The sequence below is a fragment of the Taudactylus pleione genome, unplaced genomic scaffold (genome assembly GCF_031769625.1).
Source record: "Taudactylus pleione unplaced genomic scaffold, aTauple2 ptg000040l, whole genome shotgun sequence".
NCBI lineage: Eukaryota > Metazoa > Chordata > Amphibia > Anura > Myobatrachidae > Taudactylus > Taudactylus pleione.
In genome coordinates, this window is record NW_028284442.1 from 20,826,988 (window position 1) to 20,845,595 (window position 18,608).

At 40.7% G+C, this 18,608-nt stretch overlaps 1 protein-coding gene across 3 annotated transcripts in view; it reads left to right on the plus strand.

Annotated features, from left to right (window-relative positions):
* Positions 1-395: 395 nt before the first annotated feature.
* SRGAP1 (SLIT-ROBO Rho GTPase activating protein 1) overlaps positions 396-18,608 on the plus strand; it is a 213,948-nt gene continuing 195,735 nt past the window's right edge. For all 3 annotated transcript variants that reach the window (XM_088454598.1, XM_088454606.1, XM_088454616.1), the window contains exon 1: positions 396-1,293. In XM_088454598.1, coding sequence (XP_088310724.1) covers positions 1,227-1,293 — 67 coding nt within the window. In that variant the 5' untranslated portion in view covers positions 396-1,226. The remainder of the gene's footprint in view (positions 1,294-18,608) is intronic.

The window sequence follows — 18,608 nt, forward strand, 5'->3', positions numbered from 1 at the left end:
TTTCATGCAGGGCCTTACATGCAAAATACGGGGTCACACACCTCTAAGAGCAGAGCCCATCTATGTGCGTGCTGCTGTACGAGCAGCAGGGCTGCCTGTGACACTAGACCAGTAGTAGTCACTGGTTACTCTGGTGTCAGTGTAATACACCGCTCGTCCAGTCAGCGGAGGACAAGCCGCACTCTCTCATCACCTCTGTGTGCCAGCAGCCAGCCAGCTGCAGGGGCCGCCACTTATCACGGTTACCGCTGGAGGTCCCGCCCCCGGCTCTGATTCGCCCATAGACAGGCCGGGCTTCGTATCCTGGTAGCTGGTTGGTTGACAGCAGCTGTCAGTTAGCGGCTGTAAGGCTTGGGCTGTGCTGGGGTGATGGAGGTGGTTGTGGGAGGCCCGGACTCCTCCCTCTCAGTCGAGCCTCGCAGAGTCTGTTAGGCGGCCAGTGCCTCCCTCCTGCGATCACTCAGGGGGTCATAGAGAAAGAAAGGGGGCAAAACTGCGGGGTATCTCTGTCTTGTTTCCCATCTGGAAAGCAGGTGTTGCCCGATGTGCCCCCACTGGCCCCTGACTCTTGCAGACTCCTGTAACTCCCCCTGTTGTGACCCGCACACAGGATCCACTCTGCGCTGCGGACCAGACTCGAGTCTTTGTGCTGTGGAGCGGTGCAGAGCAGCAGCAGCAGCAGCCGGGGGATGGGGACCATGCTACTGGCCGCTATTCCTCCTCATCGCACCTCACACTGAGCTGGGGCTGCTCACTCATTGTTAGGACATCTCTGCAGTGCCAGCAGCAGCCCGCTGTCTAGGTCTGTGCTTCTCCTAGCGAGCTGTATTGCTGCCCCAGGACTGGCCGGCATTGCTGCTCGCCCTTGTTCTGTGTCCTGTACTTTGTGACCCTCACTTCTCTGCCCACTAAGCCTCTCTTGTAGTATCTCATTGGGTTTGTCACTCCCTTTTTCAGTCATCTCACTGCTGTGCATTAGGCATTTCCCACCTCTCCTTCCCTGCACCTGGCTAGGCTGGCACCTCTCTCCCCGGCGTGCCCCTGTTGTTACTGTGTGCCTCCCCATCAGGGGCTCCTAACATGGCTTTTTCGACCTCCAGCCTTGTCTTCCAACAAACTTCAGCAGAGTGAGCACATCTCAGGGTAGCAGTCGGCGACTTGTAATTATACACTTTCATCAAAATCTGTCTGCATTACACATCTGAGGTTTGGGGAACTGCAAGAAAATGTCTACCCCCAGCAGGTTCAAGAAGGACAAAGAAATCATTGCGGAATATGAAAGCCAAGTGAAAGGTAAGGTAATGTGAGGGTGTGTGCCAAGCAATGGTGGCATCTATACAATTAGTGATAATCAGGGCAGGAATGGTGATTACACACAGCCCATATTATGCCATGGGGCATGCCTGCCCCTTCATCAAGGGAGACTAATTGATTGACTTCTTTATCTTCCATTTAGTGATAACATAAATATATATTTTGTATGTTCATAGTTAAAGTTTTTAAATATATCTGTATGACATGTGTACTGATTTAATACGTGAGATTAAATTGCTACTGTAATATGACTATTGCTCCTAAATCTGATAATTTTTCCAGTTTTCTTTAAAGTAAACTGATGCTATGGACTTTTTTTTTTTTTACTCAACCTCCTGTATGGATTTACCAAGCATCAAGTTAATGAGTTCTCCATGTAGGTTTTATTTCTGTGTGTGCAAAACTCCACAGAAAGTGAACAAAGGAGTACTGAAAATACATCAATATCATGTGGCAAAGGGCTGGCAGTGTGCGAGGGCCAGTCACAGCTTAGTAGCACCTACATGTACTGACATGAAAGCAGTGTGCAAGTTGCTTATAGCCCTGACATCAGCCCTGCATTCTGCATCTATCCTTTTCTGGGTTGGTGACTTGTGTGCCATCTCACTTGAATAACCATGTAACTGGCAGACATTATGCATATGTTTATATTTCACTTCATTGAGTTTAATGACTCATCATGCTGGCTAAAACCCTACATCTAATTAATTAAAACTGTCGCACATACCGTTTATTTGTTACTCATTCAATCTTGTTCCATTGATAGCTTTTTAAATAGCGAGTAATATTTAGATTTATGCTTTATGGCTGCCTACAAGAAAAAATAAAATAAAATAAAAAATAATATATATTTTTATATTTTTTTGACTAGTTTTAGGCTTTAAAAAAACAAATACTACTTTTTTTTTTTTTTTACAGGATGGTGAAAATATATATATATAAAACTCAGAAATTTGCTGTCCTTGGGGCTATGTCACATGTATAACTGTGTTGCAGCTATTCAGTTGAGGACAGGAATATTATTTTTACTTCCTTGTAATCTACATAGCAAACTATTGAAATGCTTTTAGTTACCTACTGTACATATTGATGACCTTTCCTTTTATCTGGCCTGGCTGACTCTTCTGTCTCCAATGTGCGGTGCTATGTGCCTCCCCTCTCATGGGCTTCTAATAGTCACCTACTATACATATACATGGCCACTCAAATAGGCCAAAGCTTTAATCACCATGTGTGTCAGATTGTACTGGAGGCAATTTTTGTTTTTGGTATCTGTAACCTGTAATATACCAGTGATAACATGCATACTAATTACATACTAATTAAAATTCTGCAGCCATTGATGCCTTTTATATCCATTGCACACATATGAGGGGGATTCAGTTGTTTTGGATGCCTCCCACTGGGCATCTATATGATTGGGCGACCTAACCAATTCTTTAGACTGGTTTAGCTGCTTTGCGCGGCTAAACCTGGTGCTTTTTGGGAGCGTTAAATACCAATGGGGAATGAAGAAACAATTGAATTGCTCTATCGGGCACCTATTCGTATGGATGCCCAGTGGGGGTCCCGCAACATAGTTTGCATTAGTGACACATATTTTACATCATGTATGTAATATGACATAGTTTGTATAGTGCATTGGAAAATAGATGAAAGGACAGGGAGTTATTTATTGTCATAAACAGGATGCATTTACATTGGAGTAGTAGGATATGTTTGTGAAATGTTATCAAATATAAATGTGTATTGCCCTGCAGAAAACAATAGCAGCTAAGTGCTAATCACCCCAACAGCTGCCCTTCAGTCTGCAGCACAAGAACACCAAGGGCCTGAGTCTGAGACACACGCAACTACGATATTCCTGCAATTGGACAATGTTCTTCAACTGCGCATGTCTTAAGTCCCTAAAAATATAGCACAGCGCATGCAACCCAAAGCTCTTGTACACAAATTGCAGTAGTGATTGAGACGCATGGTCTCAGAAATGTATTGGAAGTTGGCTGAGACGCACGGAAAATCCACTATCTTATGGGCGTGTAATGTGAGTGTTACATAACTGGCTGCGTACTGAGGCGATTAATGGCTTGCATTGGAGGCCATACACTGAGAGAGAATCTGCACCTTTCTGCAAGTTTTCATGGTGCAAACAATGGGCACCTCAGTCCTGGCACAGAAAGCGCATGCTTGTACACCAGGGAAGGACTTATACTAGCATTAACATAAAGTTGCGGATGTGACTAGGGCAAATGACGCTAAAGCAGTTGCAGCAGGGTCCATCTATGAATCGGCCCACAAGTGTTGGACCCACTTCCTTACAACCACAACTAGACTGTTGCTTAATATAGTGTAAAGCATTAAGTATGCAGGTGCTATATAAATAAATGATGATAAAATTTAAATGCTTTCATATGAATTTATCTACTTTGCACCTTCTAATCTAAACCATTGGCAATCCCATTTTGTAAAGATGCGACCCCACGATTAACAAGGAAACAAATTCTGGATCTCCAGATGGAATCCTGAGCTATAGGCTGCACAATTCTGTTCTAAACTACAATGGAATATGGGTAAATTTAAATGGAGGACCAATGATAATAGTATTCAGTAGTATATGTCATAGTATGGTCTCCATAAGTAATAAATAATTACGTTGTCATATGTAATATTTTTTTATAATAGGTTTACAATTTATTTGTTCAGTATTTATCTTTTAAATTGTTCACATAACTTAAGAATGTGGATGCCAACCAGCAAAACAGGATAATGAATCCATTCCAACTAGTACATGGAACACCATGTCAAATCACTATCGACTATTGTGATGATATCCAAATTTGTATCAATATTTACTAGATGCCAGAACTGTGATTCATTTATTTTTATCTTTAATATTTTACATTCATGTACAATTATATGGTAATGCTTAAAAGTAAAAAAAAGAAAGAAATATGTATGAATACCAATTTGTTTAAAAAGAGATGTCTGTATTTATCAGGGCTGCCTCCGTTATATTTCTGCTTTGTTGTATATTAGAGTAGCTTAAATAAACCTGTTATCTGGCAGGTGGTGGACACTTGGCTTCAAAGTTAAAGTGTTAAACATTTGGTTTGACAAAACAAAGTACTTTTAACACAGCATGTGTCCAGTGTTTCACACACTAGGACATACCCATGTGGCAGAAAACGACACCTATGTGAGCTTACAACTAACGTTTCACCATGTATTATCTTAACAGTGACAACTTATTTGGTGGAAAATATAAATATGTCCAGTGTCAACACTAGCGAGTAGTGGGCCCTTGTGCTAGCAAGTGTTAGGTCTCCCCACCCCAACCCTTTCTTAAACTGTAATGGCCCATACACACTGGACGATCAGATATCGATGTCTGATCGTCATGCATGTGCTGGATGTTCGATATCGAACATCCAGCAACATGCACCAAATGAAGTAACGACCTGCGATTGACTATCGTGGGTCCCTATAGCAAACAGGCTAACCTGGTCGATATCGACCAGGTTGGCCTGCGTGCACGGGCGATGGTTGATATCTATATCGACCATCCGTGCCCGTGCATTGACCATAGTTTGGTTGTTTGAGGGATAAAAAAAAAGAACGATATAAACAATATCGTTTATATCGTTTTTTTTATCTGACTGTGTGTATGCACCATAAGACTTACCTTAGTCAGTGATGGCATGTGGCTCCTCTATGCTGGGTATCCCAGCTTGTGCCTGCAGTGCAGGTATCCTAAGATTGATTGTCATCTTGCAAGACCTTTGGTTCCACGGCACCAGCCCTAAAGGAACAGTAATGGCCAGGATGAACTAGGTCTGTGACTGTTAGGAATCCTGAGGTCACTGGCGGGTTTTACTCGTTGCTTGGGCGGTGAGCCCATGTCCTCAGGGGCCTGGTGTGGTGATCCTACTGTGCTGCCAGTAATTCCGCCACTGACTTGAAGCACTTTACAGATTATGCAGAAGATTAGGCGGCCATCTTGAGCATCCTCAGTTACTAAGTCATTCACATTAGTTCATGCCCCATTAATGCTTGCAGTCTAACAGGTCTATGTATAAATAATCGTGGAACTGCTGCGATTATTAAGTATCCATATCGCAGGGGATATTTTCATTCTTAATGAAAATATCCCCACTATGTACAAAGGGGAACTCGCAGGGACAGCGGTTGCGGTAACCACTGTCCCTGCGAGTTATATCCCTGGCAAATAGGGATCTCTCTCTCGCTCCTAAGCCTCAATAGACTTAAAGCAGTTTACACCATCTGAAGATGGTGTAAACTACTGGAACAAAACTCTGAAAAGCTTTGCTCTTTGGAGTTTGGTACATAGGGGTCAGATCGGGGACTGCGATCTGCAATGCTACTTAACACTTTACCAGAAATTTCTGTAAAATCTCCTGAATTGTGCCATTAGTACATAGCTGCAAAACATAACATTTTGCAGAAACTGCAGTTAGAACATAATTTTTTGTAAAAAAACTGCTTGATACATAAAGACCTAAATGCTTTAACAATGTCTGAAGCCAATTTTCCGACCAGTATGTTTTTGGACTTTTTGTAAAGAAACAAAGTAAACCCATGCAAACAGCGAGAGAACATACACTAAGTGCCAAAAGTCATGGGATAGGTGCCTAGTATCATGTAGGACCCCCTCTAGCTCGGCGAAGTGCAGCATCTTGACGTGGCATAGATTCCACAAGTGGACAGAAGACCTCTGGAGAGATGTTGACCCATGCAGTCTGGATAGCTTCCCACAGCTCCCTGATATTTGTAGGTGCAAGATCTTGGTTGAGAATGGACCTCTCCACCACATCCCATAAATGCCTGATAGGGATCATGTTGGGAAAACGTGGTGGCTACACCATTCGTCGGAACTCCTCAGCATGCTCCTCAAACCAAGTCTGGACAACTTGAGACTGATGACACGGTGCATTATCCTGAGGGTACATTAAGTCCATGAAGGGCTGCAAATGGTCATCAAGCAATAGAACATAGTGGATACCGGTCAATTATGTTTTCAGGCAAACCAGCGGACCCAACCCATGACACATTAACACACCCCACACCATATGGAGCCACCGCCAGCCTGCACGGTGCCTTGTTGACAACTGGGGTCCATGGCCTCATGGGGTCTGCGCCACAGCAAATCCGATCAATAGCCCAAAACAGCTGGAACCGTGACTCCTCGGACAACGCCACATGTTGCCAGTCCTCCAAGGTCCAATTAGCGATGAGCCCAGGTGAGGCGCTGTGTCCTAGTGTTAATAGAGGCACTCTGGTGGGTCTTCTGCTCCTATGACTTATGGCACTTCAGTGTATATAGGCCACTGATCCGAAATATTAGTCCAAGGGCTATATGTACGAAGCAAGCTGCTGCTTCTTGTTGGCTTGGAGCTGGAAATTTAAAGCTCACATTAAGTGTAAAGCATGCTAGGCTTCATACTGAATATGAGAGCTGTTTGAAATTTTCGGCTCCAACCCACTGAGAAGTGTCAGCTTTTGCTTTGTAAATATAGCCCCAATACCTCAGTGCTTTTAAGCAGCAATGCTAATCACTGTGCTAGAGAAGGGAGCACAATGGTTAGCACAATTTTCATTTTTATATGTATTGGGCAGTAATTGTGAAAAATAACACGTAATTTTTTTATTTTCTAAAAGACCTGTAATAGTATCCCCTTAATTTGGACTGAATTATGGACAAATACAATTGGCATGTCTTGGTAGTTTATTGTTGGTCTGATTACTACTAGATTCTGCAACATTGTCACGTGACTGGTCTGCAAGGGAGACTGTGGGGGGAAAAAAAAAAAATAACTTTTATGTGGATTTTCCTTGCATCGTTTCAAAGTAATTATTGAACAGAAACTCCCAGAAAACAAATTGTCAGGCCTTTTCCTTTTGTGTGGAAAACTACTGATTATTACTTTTGTAGCTGATCTAATCTAGTCCTAATGCCTATGATACTGTCTTTTGCTACTGTAAGAGGTCCTTAATAGATAGTAATTTGTCTGTCTGCTGATTTCTTTTAATTCAGAAGTGTGAGACATACAGGCATAATAATTAGTATGAGCCTGGAACAGCGGATCTCCTGCTGCTGCTAAGAAAACTTGTTTTTTTACAGAAATACTGCAGCAAAACATGGTATGTAGTCACTATGTTGACAGTTTCAGAATATCAACATTGAACAATTTTAAATATTTTTTTGGGTGCCCGACACAGCAATTCAATTGTTGCTTCGTTCGGGCACCAATGCCGTGTAGTGCGCCCAAAAGCATGTGGTTTAGCCACATATAACAGCTAACCACATTTCATAAAAAGGGTAGGATATCTGCACTGAGAATGGGTATGGTTGTGGCGAGCTGCAGTAAGTAGTACAGCTGACACTGTAAATAGGCAAATAGATAAATAAATTTACGTACTGCGCTCAGCTCAACCTTATTCTAAGCTAGGGAGCTGGTCTCATGTGAACTGATATAAAAATCATGAGAGTCTGTATGTTTATGAAAAAAAGGGAGGGTTTAATGCAATGACGGGGAGCATACACAATTCATATATATATCACTGATAACAAAGACAAATAAATAGGTAGAGAAAGGTGATAAACAATATCAAAATATAATAGTCAATTAAAATGAACATGTATAGGAGATCATAAATAAGATAAACTGCTGTGTTTGCACATGGCTGAATATCAGAGCTCAGAATGGGTCCAAGTGATATCGTTAGTGAGATGAGGGTTCTGGGCAAACAGTCTTTAGGAATAGAATTGTCGCGGCGTCCCGCTTGTTGTATAGTACAGTGTGTTGAAGCGCTAGATGATGTGCCCGGGTGAAGCTTCTTGAGGAAGGGAGTACGGAGAGATCGACAGCCAGGGGGTTCTTCTACTGTGGTGGATGCATAGGATGCAAGAATATGGGACAAAGAACAACAAAACCCACCACCACATTCAAATCCAGTAGCACCGGAAAGGAATACCCAATAACTAAAAGAATCACATGCCATAGCAAAGGGGTAATATACCTATTAGAGTGTGGATGCGACAAACAATATATTGGGAGGACAACAAGACCGCTGAGAACACGAATAAACGAACATATTAGAAACATCAGAAAAGAGGGTGTGGATCATAATCTCTCGAATCATTTCAAACTCTGTCACAATAGCGACCCCAGAACACTCAGATTCCTAGGAATCGAAGAAGTCATACCCAATTGGAGAGGGGGCAATTATGAACACAAAATTAATACAAGGGAACTAAAATGGATATACGAACTTAACACATTCGCACCACAAGGACACAACATGGATAATGAAATAAAATCAATAATATGTAACAAGTGATATGAGATTCACCATAACTCCATGCCTTTTACCAGGATCCATTAAGACCATTATGATCTTTACACATAATATCCTCCACTCTTATGAGATATAGGACCAAACATGGGTTTTACCATTATCAATACATAACATAGGAGTGTGACTTTAATCCACAGGAGTGTGACTCTCATGCCACCATGTGTGTATATCTATTCAGGCTGTTGTGCTCTATCTATATATATATATATATATATATATATATGTGTGTGTGTGTGTGTGTGTGTGTGTATATATATATATATTCCCATTTCTATATATGTGTATATTTGCGCTCAATATAATAGGCACAAAGAACCATTATTGATATCGTAGATATGAACACTTATGTGAACAGCGACATATAGATGAAAAATCAGTTTCCAGTCGTTATTGTATTTCAAGATTTTTCTATTTAAATTTTTACTCATATTACTCTACTTTAATATATCCAATTCCATTCATTCTGTATCAATTTCCATATGTGTAATAGTACTATCTTTACAGCATGAATTAATCATCCTATTAACATTAGTTATTCTTTATTTATTTACATATTTTGTTGAACAACTAATGGACTCCGTTATTCACTTAGCCACTTATACCTGCAACCAGAGATGTACTAATAACATTCAGCCCAGCATCTAACCACCTGTATTATCTCGTTCTAATGACACAATTGTAATTAGTTCATGGACCAATCAGGACACGTTTGATTTGCATGAGACCAATCCAATCAGAAGATCCTTCCTATATTATGCTGTAGGGAACATACCCCTACATTGACAGACAACTCCTTGAAAAGGGCCATTGGGCTGAAACGCATTGGAGAACAGAAAATTAACCTTAAGACCATCACAAGTATTCTTAAATTGGAGATCTTTATAAGAACTACTGCTGTTCCTGCTAAACTGAACGAGCCGCGGCTCAAACAACCCCCAGGTGACCATACCCGGAAGCGGAGGGGAAACACACAGAGGAGAAGGGCCCGACACGTGACCAGACCAGGAGACCAGGCAGCACGAAGGGAAGACAAGTACCGTATACCAACACAGCCGGCAAGAGGAAGGAGCGGACAGCGGCGTTACCGAGGAAGGTAAGTCTCTGATGTGGCAGGGGTGTGTGGTTTATTGGCTATCCAGAGTCTGACTATAGCATCCCCCACACCACGGGAGCAGCTGCTCCGGATTGCGGCTCCGGCGGACGCCTGGGAACAGGCGCACCGCCGGCACCTGCACGGGAGATAGCAGCGACCGATCAGAGTTAACCCCCTGGCTGCCGATCTCTCCGTACTCCCTTCCTCAAGAAGCTTCACCCGGGCACATCATCTAGCGCTTCAACACACTGTACTATACAACAAGCGGGACGCCGCTACAATTCTATTCCTAAAGACTGTTTGCCCAGAACCCTCATCTCACTAACGATATCACTTGGACCCATTCTGAGCTCTGATATTCAGCCATGTGCAAACACAGCAGTTTATCTTATTTATGATCTCCTATACATGTTCATTTTAATTGACTATTATATTTTGATATTGTTTATCACCTTTCTCTACCTATTTATTTGTCTTTGTTATCAGTGATATATATATATGAATTGTGTATGCTCCCCGTCATTGCATTAAACCCTCCCTTTTTTTCATAAACATACAGACTCTCATGATTTTTATATCAGTTCACATGAGACCAGCTCCCTAGCTTAGAATAAGGTTGAGCTGAGCGCAGTACATAAATTTATTTATCTATTAACCACATTTAATGTCCTGCTTTGGGCGCCCAAACAACCGACATAACACACATTTCTGCTCGCCACCCTGGGAGGCTACGAGCAGAAAAGTGTGCCGTCGTGGCTCTTCGCGCCCGAACAGCGTGACAATTGAATTCCTCAGTTGGGCACCCAAAAGAAACTGACTCAGCTAAAAAAATTTAATCGCCCCCTAAATGTCCACATTATGCATGTCTACATTATGTACATAATGTCGATATCCAGAATGTCAACATTCAGACCATGTCAACATTCTTGTGTCAACATGGTATTCCACACCCTTCTCCATATAAGGACATCTATTACTGTAATTATAAGCTGCTGCTTAACTTGGTTTGATTAGATAAGGTTAAATATGGACTTCAAAGAGTGGCTATAGCCATCCTATAGGCAAGTAGCTAATTTACTGTACGTTTAGAAACTGTTTCTTTCATTAAAGATTAGGACACAACTATGCTCAGGCTCCACACGGCCAGAAAAGGTTGTGTACTTGTCTGCAAAAATAAATGTCATAATATAAAGTGATAAATACTCATAAAAGTGGCACACATGATGGTGAATGACACGTGGGAGTATTGTCAGTCATATTGCTTTCTTCCATGTGCTGGAATCACATTGGAAGATGTTTGTAGCTAAAATAAGCAGCTCACCAATTCATACAGGAAAAGATTACGCTGAAGCCCAGTCTCCAGCTCATGATGGAAGACTTACAGTACAGGAAATAATGAATGTCCTTGAAGGGACAATACAGGCTTATTTTAAAAACAATGTTGAGCCGTTCCGTTTATGCACATTAAAAGTAAATCCATGTGAAGTCAAACTACTGGGATTCAAATATTTTTGCGTGGTAAGGCTAAAAAAATAGTTTTATGTGATCATTTGGTCACTGTTTTGTTGGTGAGGTATTCCTTGCCATTGGCAAAGTAGTCTGTAAAATGGTTCTAGTTGTAGAATTAAATGGAGCTATGTAGAAAAATAAGATGAATTCTGTACAGATGGTGCGTGTATTTTAAATCCTAATTCACAAGTTATACTGATATTCGTATAAAGTCCTGTAAGAATTATCTGCATTCACAGGGGGTTCCCTCAATCACTTGCAGATGGCTTTAGGACACTTTTAATGGGATCTGATAAAGTATAAAAAAGTTATGATGCCCCTTTAGTTATTTTAGGCACTTGATTGCCAGTAACACAAGATTCGGGTTTGCAATGACGTAAAATAGAGAAGCATCACCCTCCTAAGTAATCTGCTTTTTCTCAAAGACAAAATGGAGGGCATGATGGACTCTCCTAATTACATTTAAAATCCTAATTCATGCTATATTCTGTAGATATATATTTTAATCTCTAAAGCTGCATAAACACACAACGATTTTATTACCAACGATTTTATGAACAATTTCTGTCAGATTTTTTAAAGTGTAATGAATGATTTTTTTGAACTACAAACGATTTTTTGCATATTAACTTAATGAAAATCGTTGAGTTGACCAAGTCTGCAGAAAGTCTGTCGCATGCACATTGCGCTGGTGCTGGGTGGCCGCCTGCACTGCTGATGACAGATAGCAGCCCACGCTGCCGGCTAAGCCTGTGTATATCTTTCTTAATCAATGGGCCGGGCTTTCGGAAGTCGGGCTAAGTGTATGGTGGGCTATCGCCCCTCCCGTCACCCCCCTGGATCTGCCACTGGTCCCCTGTCAAAATATTTTGATTATTTGCTATATGTCAAGCTGTGCTCATTCACTATAACATAAGAAATGTATCCTGGAACAATGTCCTAGCCGTTGCTTAAGTAAATTCATAATCACAAATGTTTCATGTGCCTCGTGTGATAATCAAGTGCTCTCTCTCTCTTTCTCTCTTTCTCTCTTTTCTCTCTCTTTCTCTCTCTCTCTCTCTCTCTCTCTCTCTCTCTTTCTCTCTCTTTCTCTCTTTCTCTCTTTCTCTCTCTCTCTCTCTCTCTCTCTCTCTCTTCTCTTTCTTCTCTCTCTCTTTCTTTCTCTTTCTTTCTCTTTCTTTCTCTTTCTTTCTCTTTCTTTCTCTTTCTTTCTCTTTCTTTCTCTTTCTTTCTCTTTCTTTCTCTCTCTTTCCTCTCTCTCTCTTTCTCTCTCTCTCTTTCTCTCTTTCTCTCTCTCTTTCTCTCTCTCTTTCTCTCTCTCTTTCTCTCTCTCTTTCTCTCTCTCTTTCTCTCTCTCTTTCTCTCTCTCTTTCTCTCTCTCTTTCTCTCCTCTCTTTCTCTCTCTCTTTCTCTCTCTCTTTCTCTCTCTCTTTCTCTCTCTCTTTCTCTCTCTCTTTCTCTCTCTCTTTCTCTCTCTCTTTCTCTCTCTCTTTCTCTCTCTCTCATAATGTCTGGCACTCCTGCAGTACATGAATACAGCTGGCCTGGTGCCTCTCCTAAAGCATGTAATATGTCCACAAAAATGGATGGCACTCTAGGTCTTATTTATGCTGGAAAAACAAAAATCTCCTTTTTTTTTCAGCATAAATAAGACCCAGAGTGCCATCCATTTTTTTTTTTTTTTATGTGTATGTATGTGTGTGTATATATATATATATATATATTATATATATATATATATAACATGCAAGCGGCGGCACTCAAGCATAAATCAGAAATAAACACACGGGAGATCCGTATCAAGTCGATGTATACTTGTTATTTATGAAGGAGGGCACCGGCAGCAGTTGATAATTCATATAGCCCAGTGCCGAGAATTTGGACTATATATATAATTTTTTTTTTTTTTTCATTTACAACCTAAAGAATTTTACTGCTGCCATGTCTTTTAGCTAAGGAAATAAATTACTGACACCTAACTATTCAGTTGTTTTCAGCTTACATGATATTACTGTGCTGTGAAGAGAAGCCTAAATGTAACAATGTGTATTATTGAGGGTTGTTTTTTTTTTTTTTAACATTTGCAGTGTGCTCAAATCATAAGGCAATAACTGATCTCTATACTTTTTCATAAATCACAAGTAATAAAGATCACTGGTTCCTGCCTACCTAACCGTACTTCTGATTGATGTCATCCCATAAATCATGTTGTTGAAGCCATATGAGTTAATTAAGTTTTTTTTTTTATATGTATATATATATATTTAAGCAGGAATGATGCCTGCTTAGATCTATAACTGGCTCCAGGCATGTTGTTTTGTTGCTAGCTAACTCAGCAGCAAATATATATGCTACATTTTATATCTTCAATATAATTATTAGGAGGATAGTTGTTTGTTTTAGTTGTGACTTCCTTGTGAAGGCAGCAGTATTGCACCACGTTTTGCACTTATCTATAGGGATCTTTATTTCTCCATTCACATTGGGCTTTGGAAAGGATTTGTATTTTTTTTTTTCATTACTGCAATAGGTTCTTGGTCTGGATGTTAGAGACCTTCCACAGTCTGGTGAGCAGTTAATAGAATGAATGGAACATAAGAGAAGTGCTTGATTATTATTTTTAAAGCATTGCTGTCTGCAGGTGAATGTTTGTAGCCAGTGCAGTGATATGATAATGAGACATCCCTATTGCAAGGTAATGCTTACTGCAGCGGACACACAGCACTGATGTCTACGGGAGCTGTGATAATGATGTTGGCTGACCACACTGTCTTAAAAATAGACAAAAACCTAAATAATTAGGATTAATTTAAAAATATCTCGCTGAGTGAAATGGCTTGTCTAATGCTCTTGACCAAGTGTTTGTCTTGTATTTTATTGGTGCCCATTTTCTTTTTATTTCTTTAATGTGAACAGATCTTTTCTACATAGTTTTTTCAAAAGCCATTAGATTTGTTCTTTGAGATTACTCTTCTCATATAAACCAAGACATCCTGACCTGTTAATTAGTATGTATAAATCAGTTACTGGTGAAGTTATGGTGAAGTTATGGGCTGCATTACAAAATGGCTGCTTCCACTTTGCATAGGACCGTGTTTCCTGCTTCTTATGGGACAATACTAGCATGCCCTGCTATGGTTCTGCCTCAGTCAAAGAAAATATTTTCCAGTGGGTAGATTTAGTTTCTAACATAATATCCATTGCCATTCGGACAGACTAGTATTGTGGCAGTGGTCCCTCACGTGGGACCCCTGCTAGTGTCGGACTGGGACATGAAGGGCCCACCAGGGGTATACAGTGATAGGGGCCCATGCTTAAAGGGTGTGGTCATCCACTAGAGGGGGTGTCGCCAGCCACCATAGATGCTTGGCTAGCCAATGGGGAAAATCTTGGTGTAGTTTCTTTAGAAGAGAACCAAGCACCCATGCTGATCAGTGTACCTGGTAACTGACCATCTAATAGAATAACAATCTATATTTTGAGGTCTGGAACCTGACACCTAGAGGAGGGGTGGGCCCACAGGCAGTGGGGCCCACCAAGGATTTCCCCTGTTCCCCTGTGGGCCAGTCCAACCCTGACCCCTGCCATCACTGAGAAATTTCTCCAACACGTTTGAATGTACCTCCTCTTGGATAGCACACGTGTCATGGCTTCTACTCTGACTACACAGTTTGTGGGTGGATAAATCCATCAATTCTGCTTGAATTTGCGTCAGTCAGACCTGCCTTTTCATTGACTCAACATTCAGTGTTTTATGTAACTGCTTATCTGGTCTATACTTGACTTTTTCTTTTTCTTCATAGAAGCGTTCTTTCTGACAAGCTCCATGCATACATGACATGAACTGATTGAGGGGACAGATAAGTGCTGTGGGCAAATAAACACAACTGCCATGTTTAAATGTAATGTAACTGTGCATACAGCCTCCCCTCACTGTTGTTCACAATTGTATTTAGCAAGTATGTATGCAGAATATTGGGCAGGTGTGTTCAGTGCATTAAGCTGAGTTTTCCAGCATCTTGCCTTTTTTTCGACTACCTTTTACCACTGCCATTGTGTAAATCCAATGGACACAATACGCTGCTCTTGAGATAAATTGAGCAGTGACTTCATACAATGTACGACGGATTACTCTATTCACAAGCAGATTGAAGTCCTCTGTTTTTTGTTTTTCTCCTCTCTTTGGTGGTGGGGATAACAAGTAGAAGAATATGAGGTTTGCGGGAAATAAAACAGTATGTCTTTTTGGTTTGATGTAGTAACTAACTTATAGAAACAAATGGAAAACATGATGTGATGTACAGTATGGGGGTGACTACATATCCTGTGCATTATTACGTTCTCTGTGGAGGGCAGCATACTAGGAGTGATAAATGACCATGTAACCTACCAAATGTGCTGTCTACTGTAATTTGCTATGAGCTTACTACACAATGCACACAAGTCTGATGGAACTGGTAGTTGTATAGGTAGCAAGAAGCCTTTACAGAAATAAAATCTCAGGGGACTGTGACACTAGGGGTGACCAGTAAATTTATTTAGAAAAAATATACATTATTGCTCCCCTTCATTTGCATACATGAAATGTATTACCAGGTAATGTGAAGTTAGGTAAAGTATATAGCTGAAACGACTGGAATATGATATTCTGATCTTAGTATTTTGCATGTTTGTATTGGGATATGTGTAGAAGATTGAATTGTTTGTTTTAGAATTTTACAGGCGCTCACAGTCTGAAAAGGGACTACTGGGGTCTAAAATGACATCCATTTCTGTGCCTATAAGTACAATCATACTTTTATTATCTTCTTACTATACTCTTACTTCTACAGCATATACTTCATTACCAGGAATTGGGGATGGGAAATCCCCCAGCATGCACTGTTGTCCTGGAGTGAATGTAGCATTTTCTGTACTGAATTAAATGGCAATTTTTGGTTCCAAAGCTAAATATTTATCAATTAATATTTGTGGCATATTCCCCCAAAACAGCAGTTTTCAGGGAATACCTGCAAATATTCTTAGTATATCCCAGATGTATTATGGAGGGATCGGAGTTATCTGCTGTGGTCCCTCCATTTTTACCAGCCTCGCACACGCACAGATTTCTATGGTGGATGCGATGCTGTCAGATTTACCAAACCGCTTGGTCCCCGCAGCTTACGCCATCTGAAGATAGTGTAAGCTGCTGTAGCCTATGGGCTACATATCGCATAACTAGTTGGGAGAGACTTCCATAGGTACCCTCCCCCAGCTATGGCGGCTGCACATGCATTGTCTGTAGACCGCACATCTGCAGGATCCCCGGCAAAGGAGTGAATGCTGATGTGGTCACTTCACTCCCGGCACATCACAGGGACCGGCTCCTTTCGGAGCCCTTGTCCTTAGCTGCTTTTTCATACATCTGGGCGGTATGATTGCATCTTGAAATACAATCAAGAGCGATAATATTGTGCCCTGATCGCATTGCAAATGCTTTTTTTCCTAATAAATGGGCCCCATAATCTCATACAGCGTGTTTCTAGCTGCAGGGAGGTCCTGCTGTCACTGGCTCTCAGATCACAGGACACAGCTTCTTCTCCCCCCAGCGTTGTTAGGACAGAGTTGGATGTGTGTGGGAGGGGGGCGCGTATGACTCATCCAAAATACTAGTAATCTATATACTTGTTTAAATAAATTACAAGGGTACTTGTAACATGGGTGACATTACAAGGGTTTTTAATAAAATACATATTTGGAAATAATCTGCTGTCTAGATTTCTAGAAAGCCTGTGTGCTTATATCTTTCAATATTTACATATTCTTCCACTTCCCCACTTATTTTGGATCAATATGTTATTGTTAATTAAACAGCAGTAGTTATGTGCTGAGCAGTGACTGAATAGATATTGGGTACAAAGCAAAATGTAAATACACATTGTTACATACATTAAACTTTAATATTACCATTTGTTAAATCACATAATCAGATTTTATTTGTTTACTTTTCACATATGTTAGCTGCAATCTTATCGTAAAGTTTGAGACCTACAGTCTCTGTGGCTCTGTGGGGAATCAATCCTTGATAAAGTCCTTAAATTGCCGTTACAATGCCGCAGGGACGGTCGCCCATGCTGCCGATTTAACCTTGCACACCACAGTAGTGTTGTGCAGGTAACTGAGCAATGTTGGATTACCGTAATTCTGGGGGATGTGTGTAGCCGCCCATTACAATCACACATGGTCAAGAATTAAATTCCCCAACTATGGCCAAAATGTAATAACCTGTAAGTTGTAGGCACTGGTGCGATTTCGGTGATTTATCAGCTATTATATTTGGGCCTATGTATCTGAAGTTCTCCTATGATTATCCCTTACCCATCATTTGTCCAGCTATTGTGTGCTCAGCTGTCTTGTAAAGCCAGGTATAATTGCATATGGTGAGTTTAAATTTTTTTTATTTTATTTTTTTTTGGTTGTGCCACCAGGATAAATCTTACATTTTAACCACTTGACCACAGGCTTTCTAGCCTATAAAGCAGTGCAAGAAATAAATGCGTGCTAAGGTGAAAAACAATATTGCCCAAATCCCTGCTGCGATTGTCTGACTATTGAACATATCTACTCTGCCACATTGAAGGGGCTGACAAAAAATGCATATCTCTAATGTGGCACCTGCCATTATTTAGGATTAGGTTAATTTTCCTGTAGCAGGCCAACAGATTGGATACACTGCCCTCATGTAGAAGGGATTATGGTTTTTCACATGCATGCCTGGTTCTGATAGCAGTATTAAGAGCGATTTTACAATCCCAAAGGAAGACATGGAAATTATATGGTAAAACTTCACCTATAGTTAAGTGCAATTAAATTATTTTATTTAAAGCATGAAATATGATTAGTGTAGGTATACATAATGGTATAAACACTAGTGGAAAGCTTTGTAAATGTAGTTATTTATTTCTGTATACTAGTTTTATTTGTCAAAATGTGTGTGCATTTGTTAATTCTCAGTATATGCAGTAAACTTTATTGTGGATCAAAACACTTAGCTAAATTTCTGAGGTAGCTTATCACAACCAACATAGTAAGGAGGAGGTCCTAGCAACTGAGAAAGAGGTTCCAATACAGGTAGTGAATTGATTATTCTAAATCACCAGGGAATTACAAAACCCCAATGACATTCATCACAGACAAAAGCTGTCATTGCGCTATAGTCCAGGATTTGTTATAAGGACCATGTCTGTGTATTACAGGTCTATTGTTCTATAGTCAGGTCAAGCCTCAAGACCTCTGCTCACTCAGCCCTGAATGTCTCCATTTTCATAGACTTTTC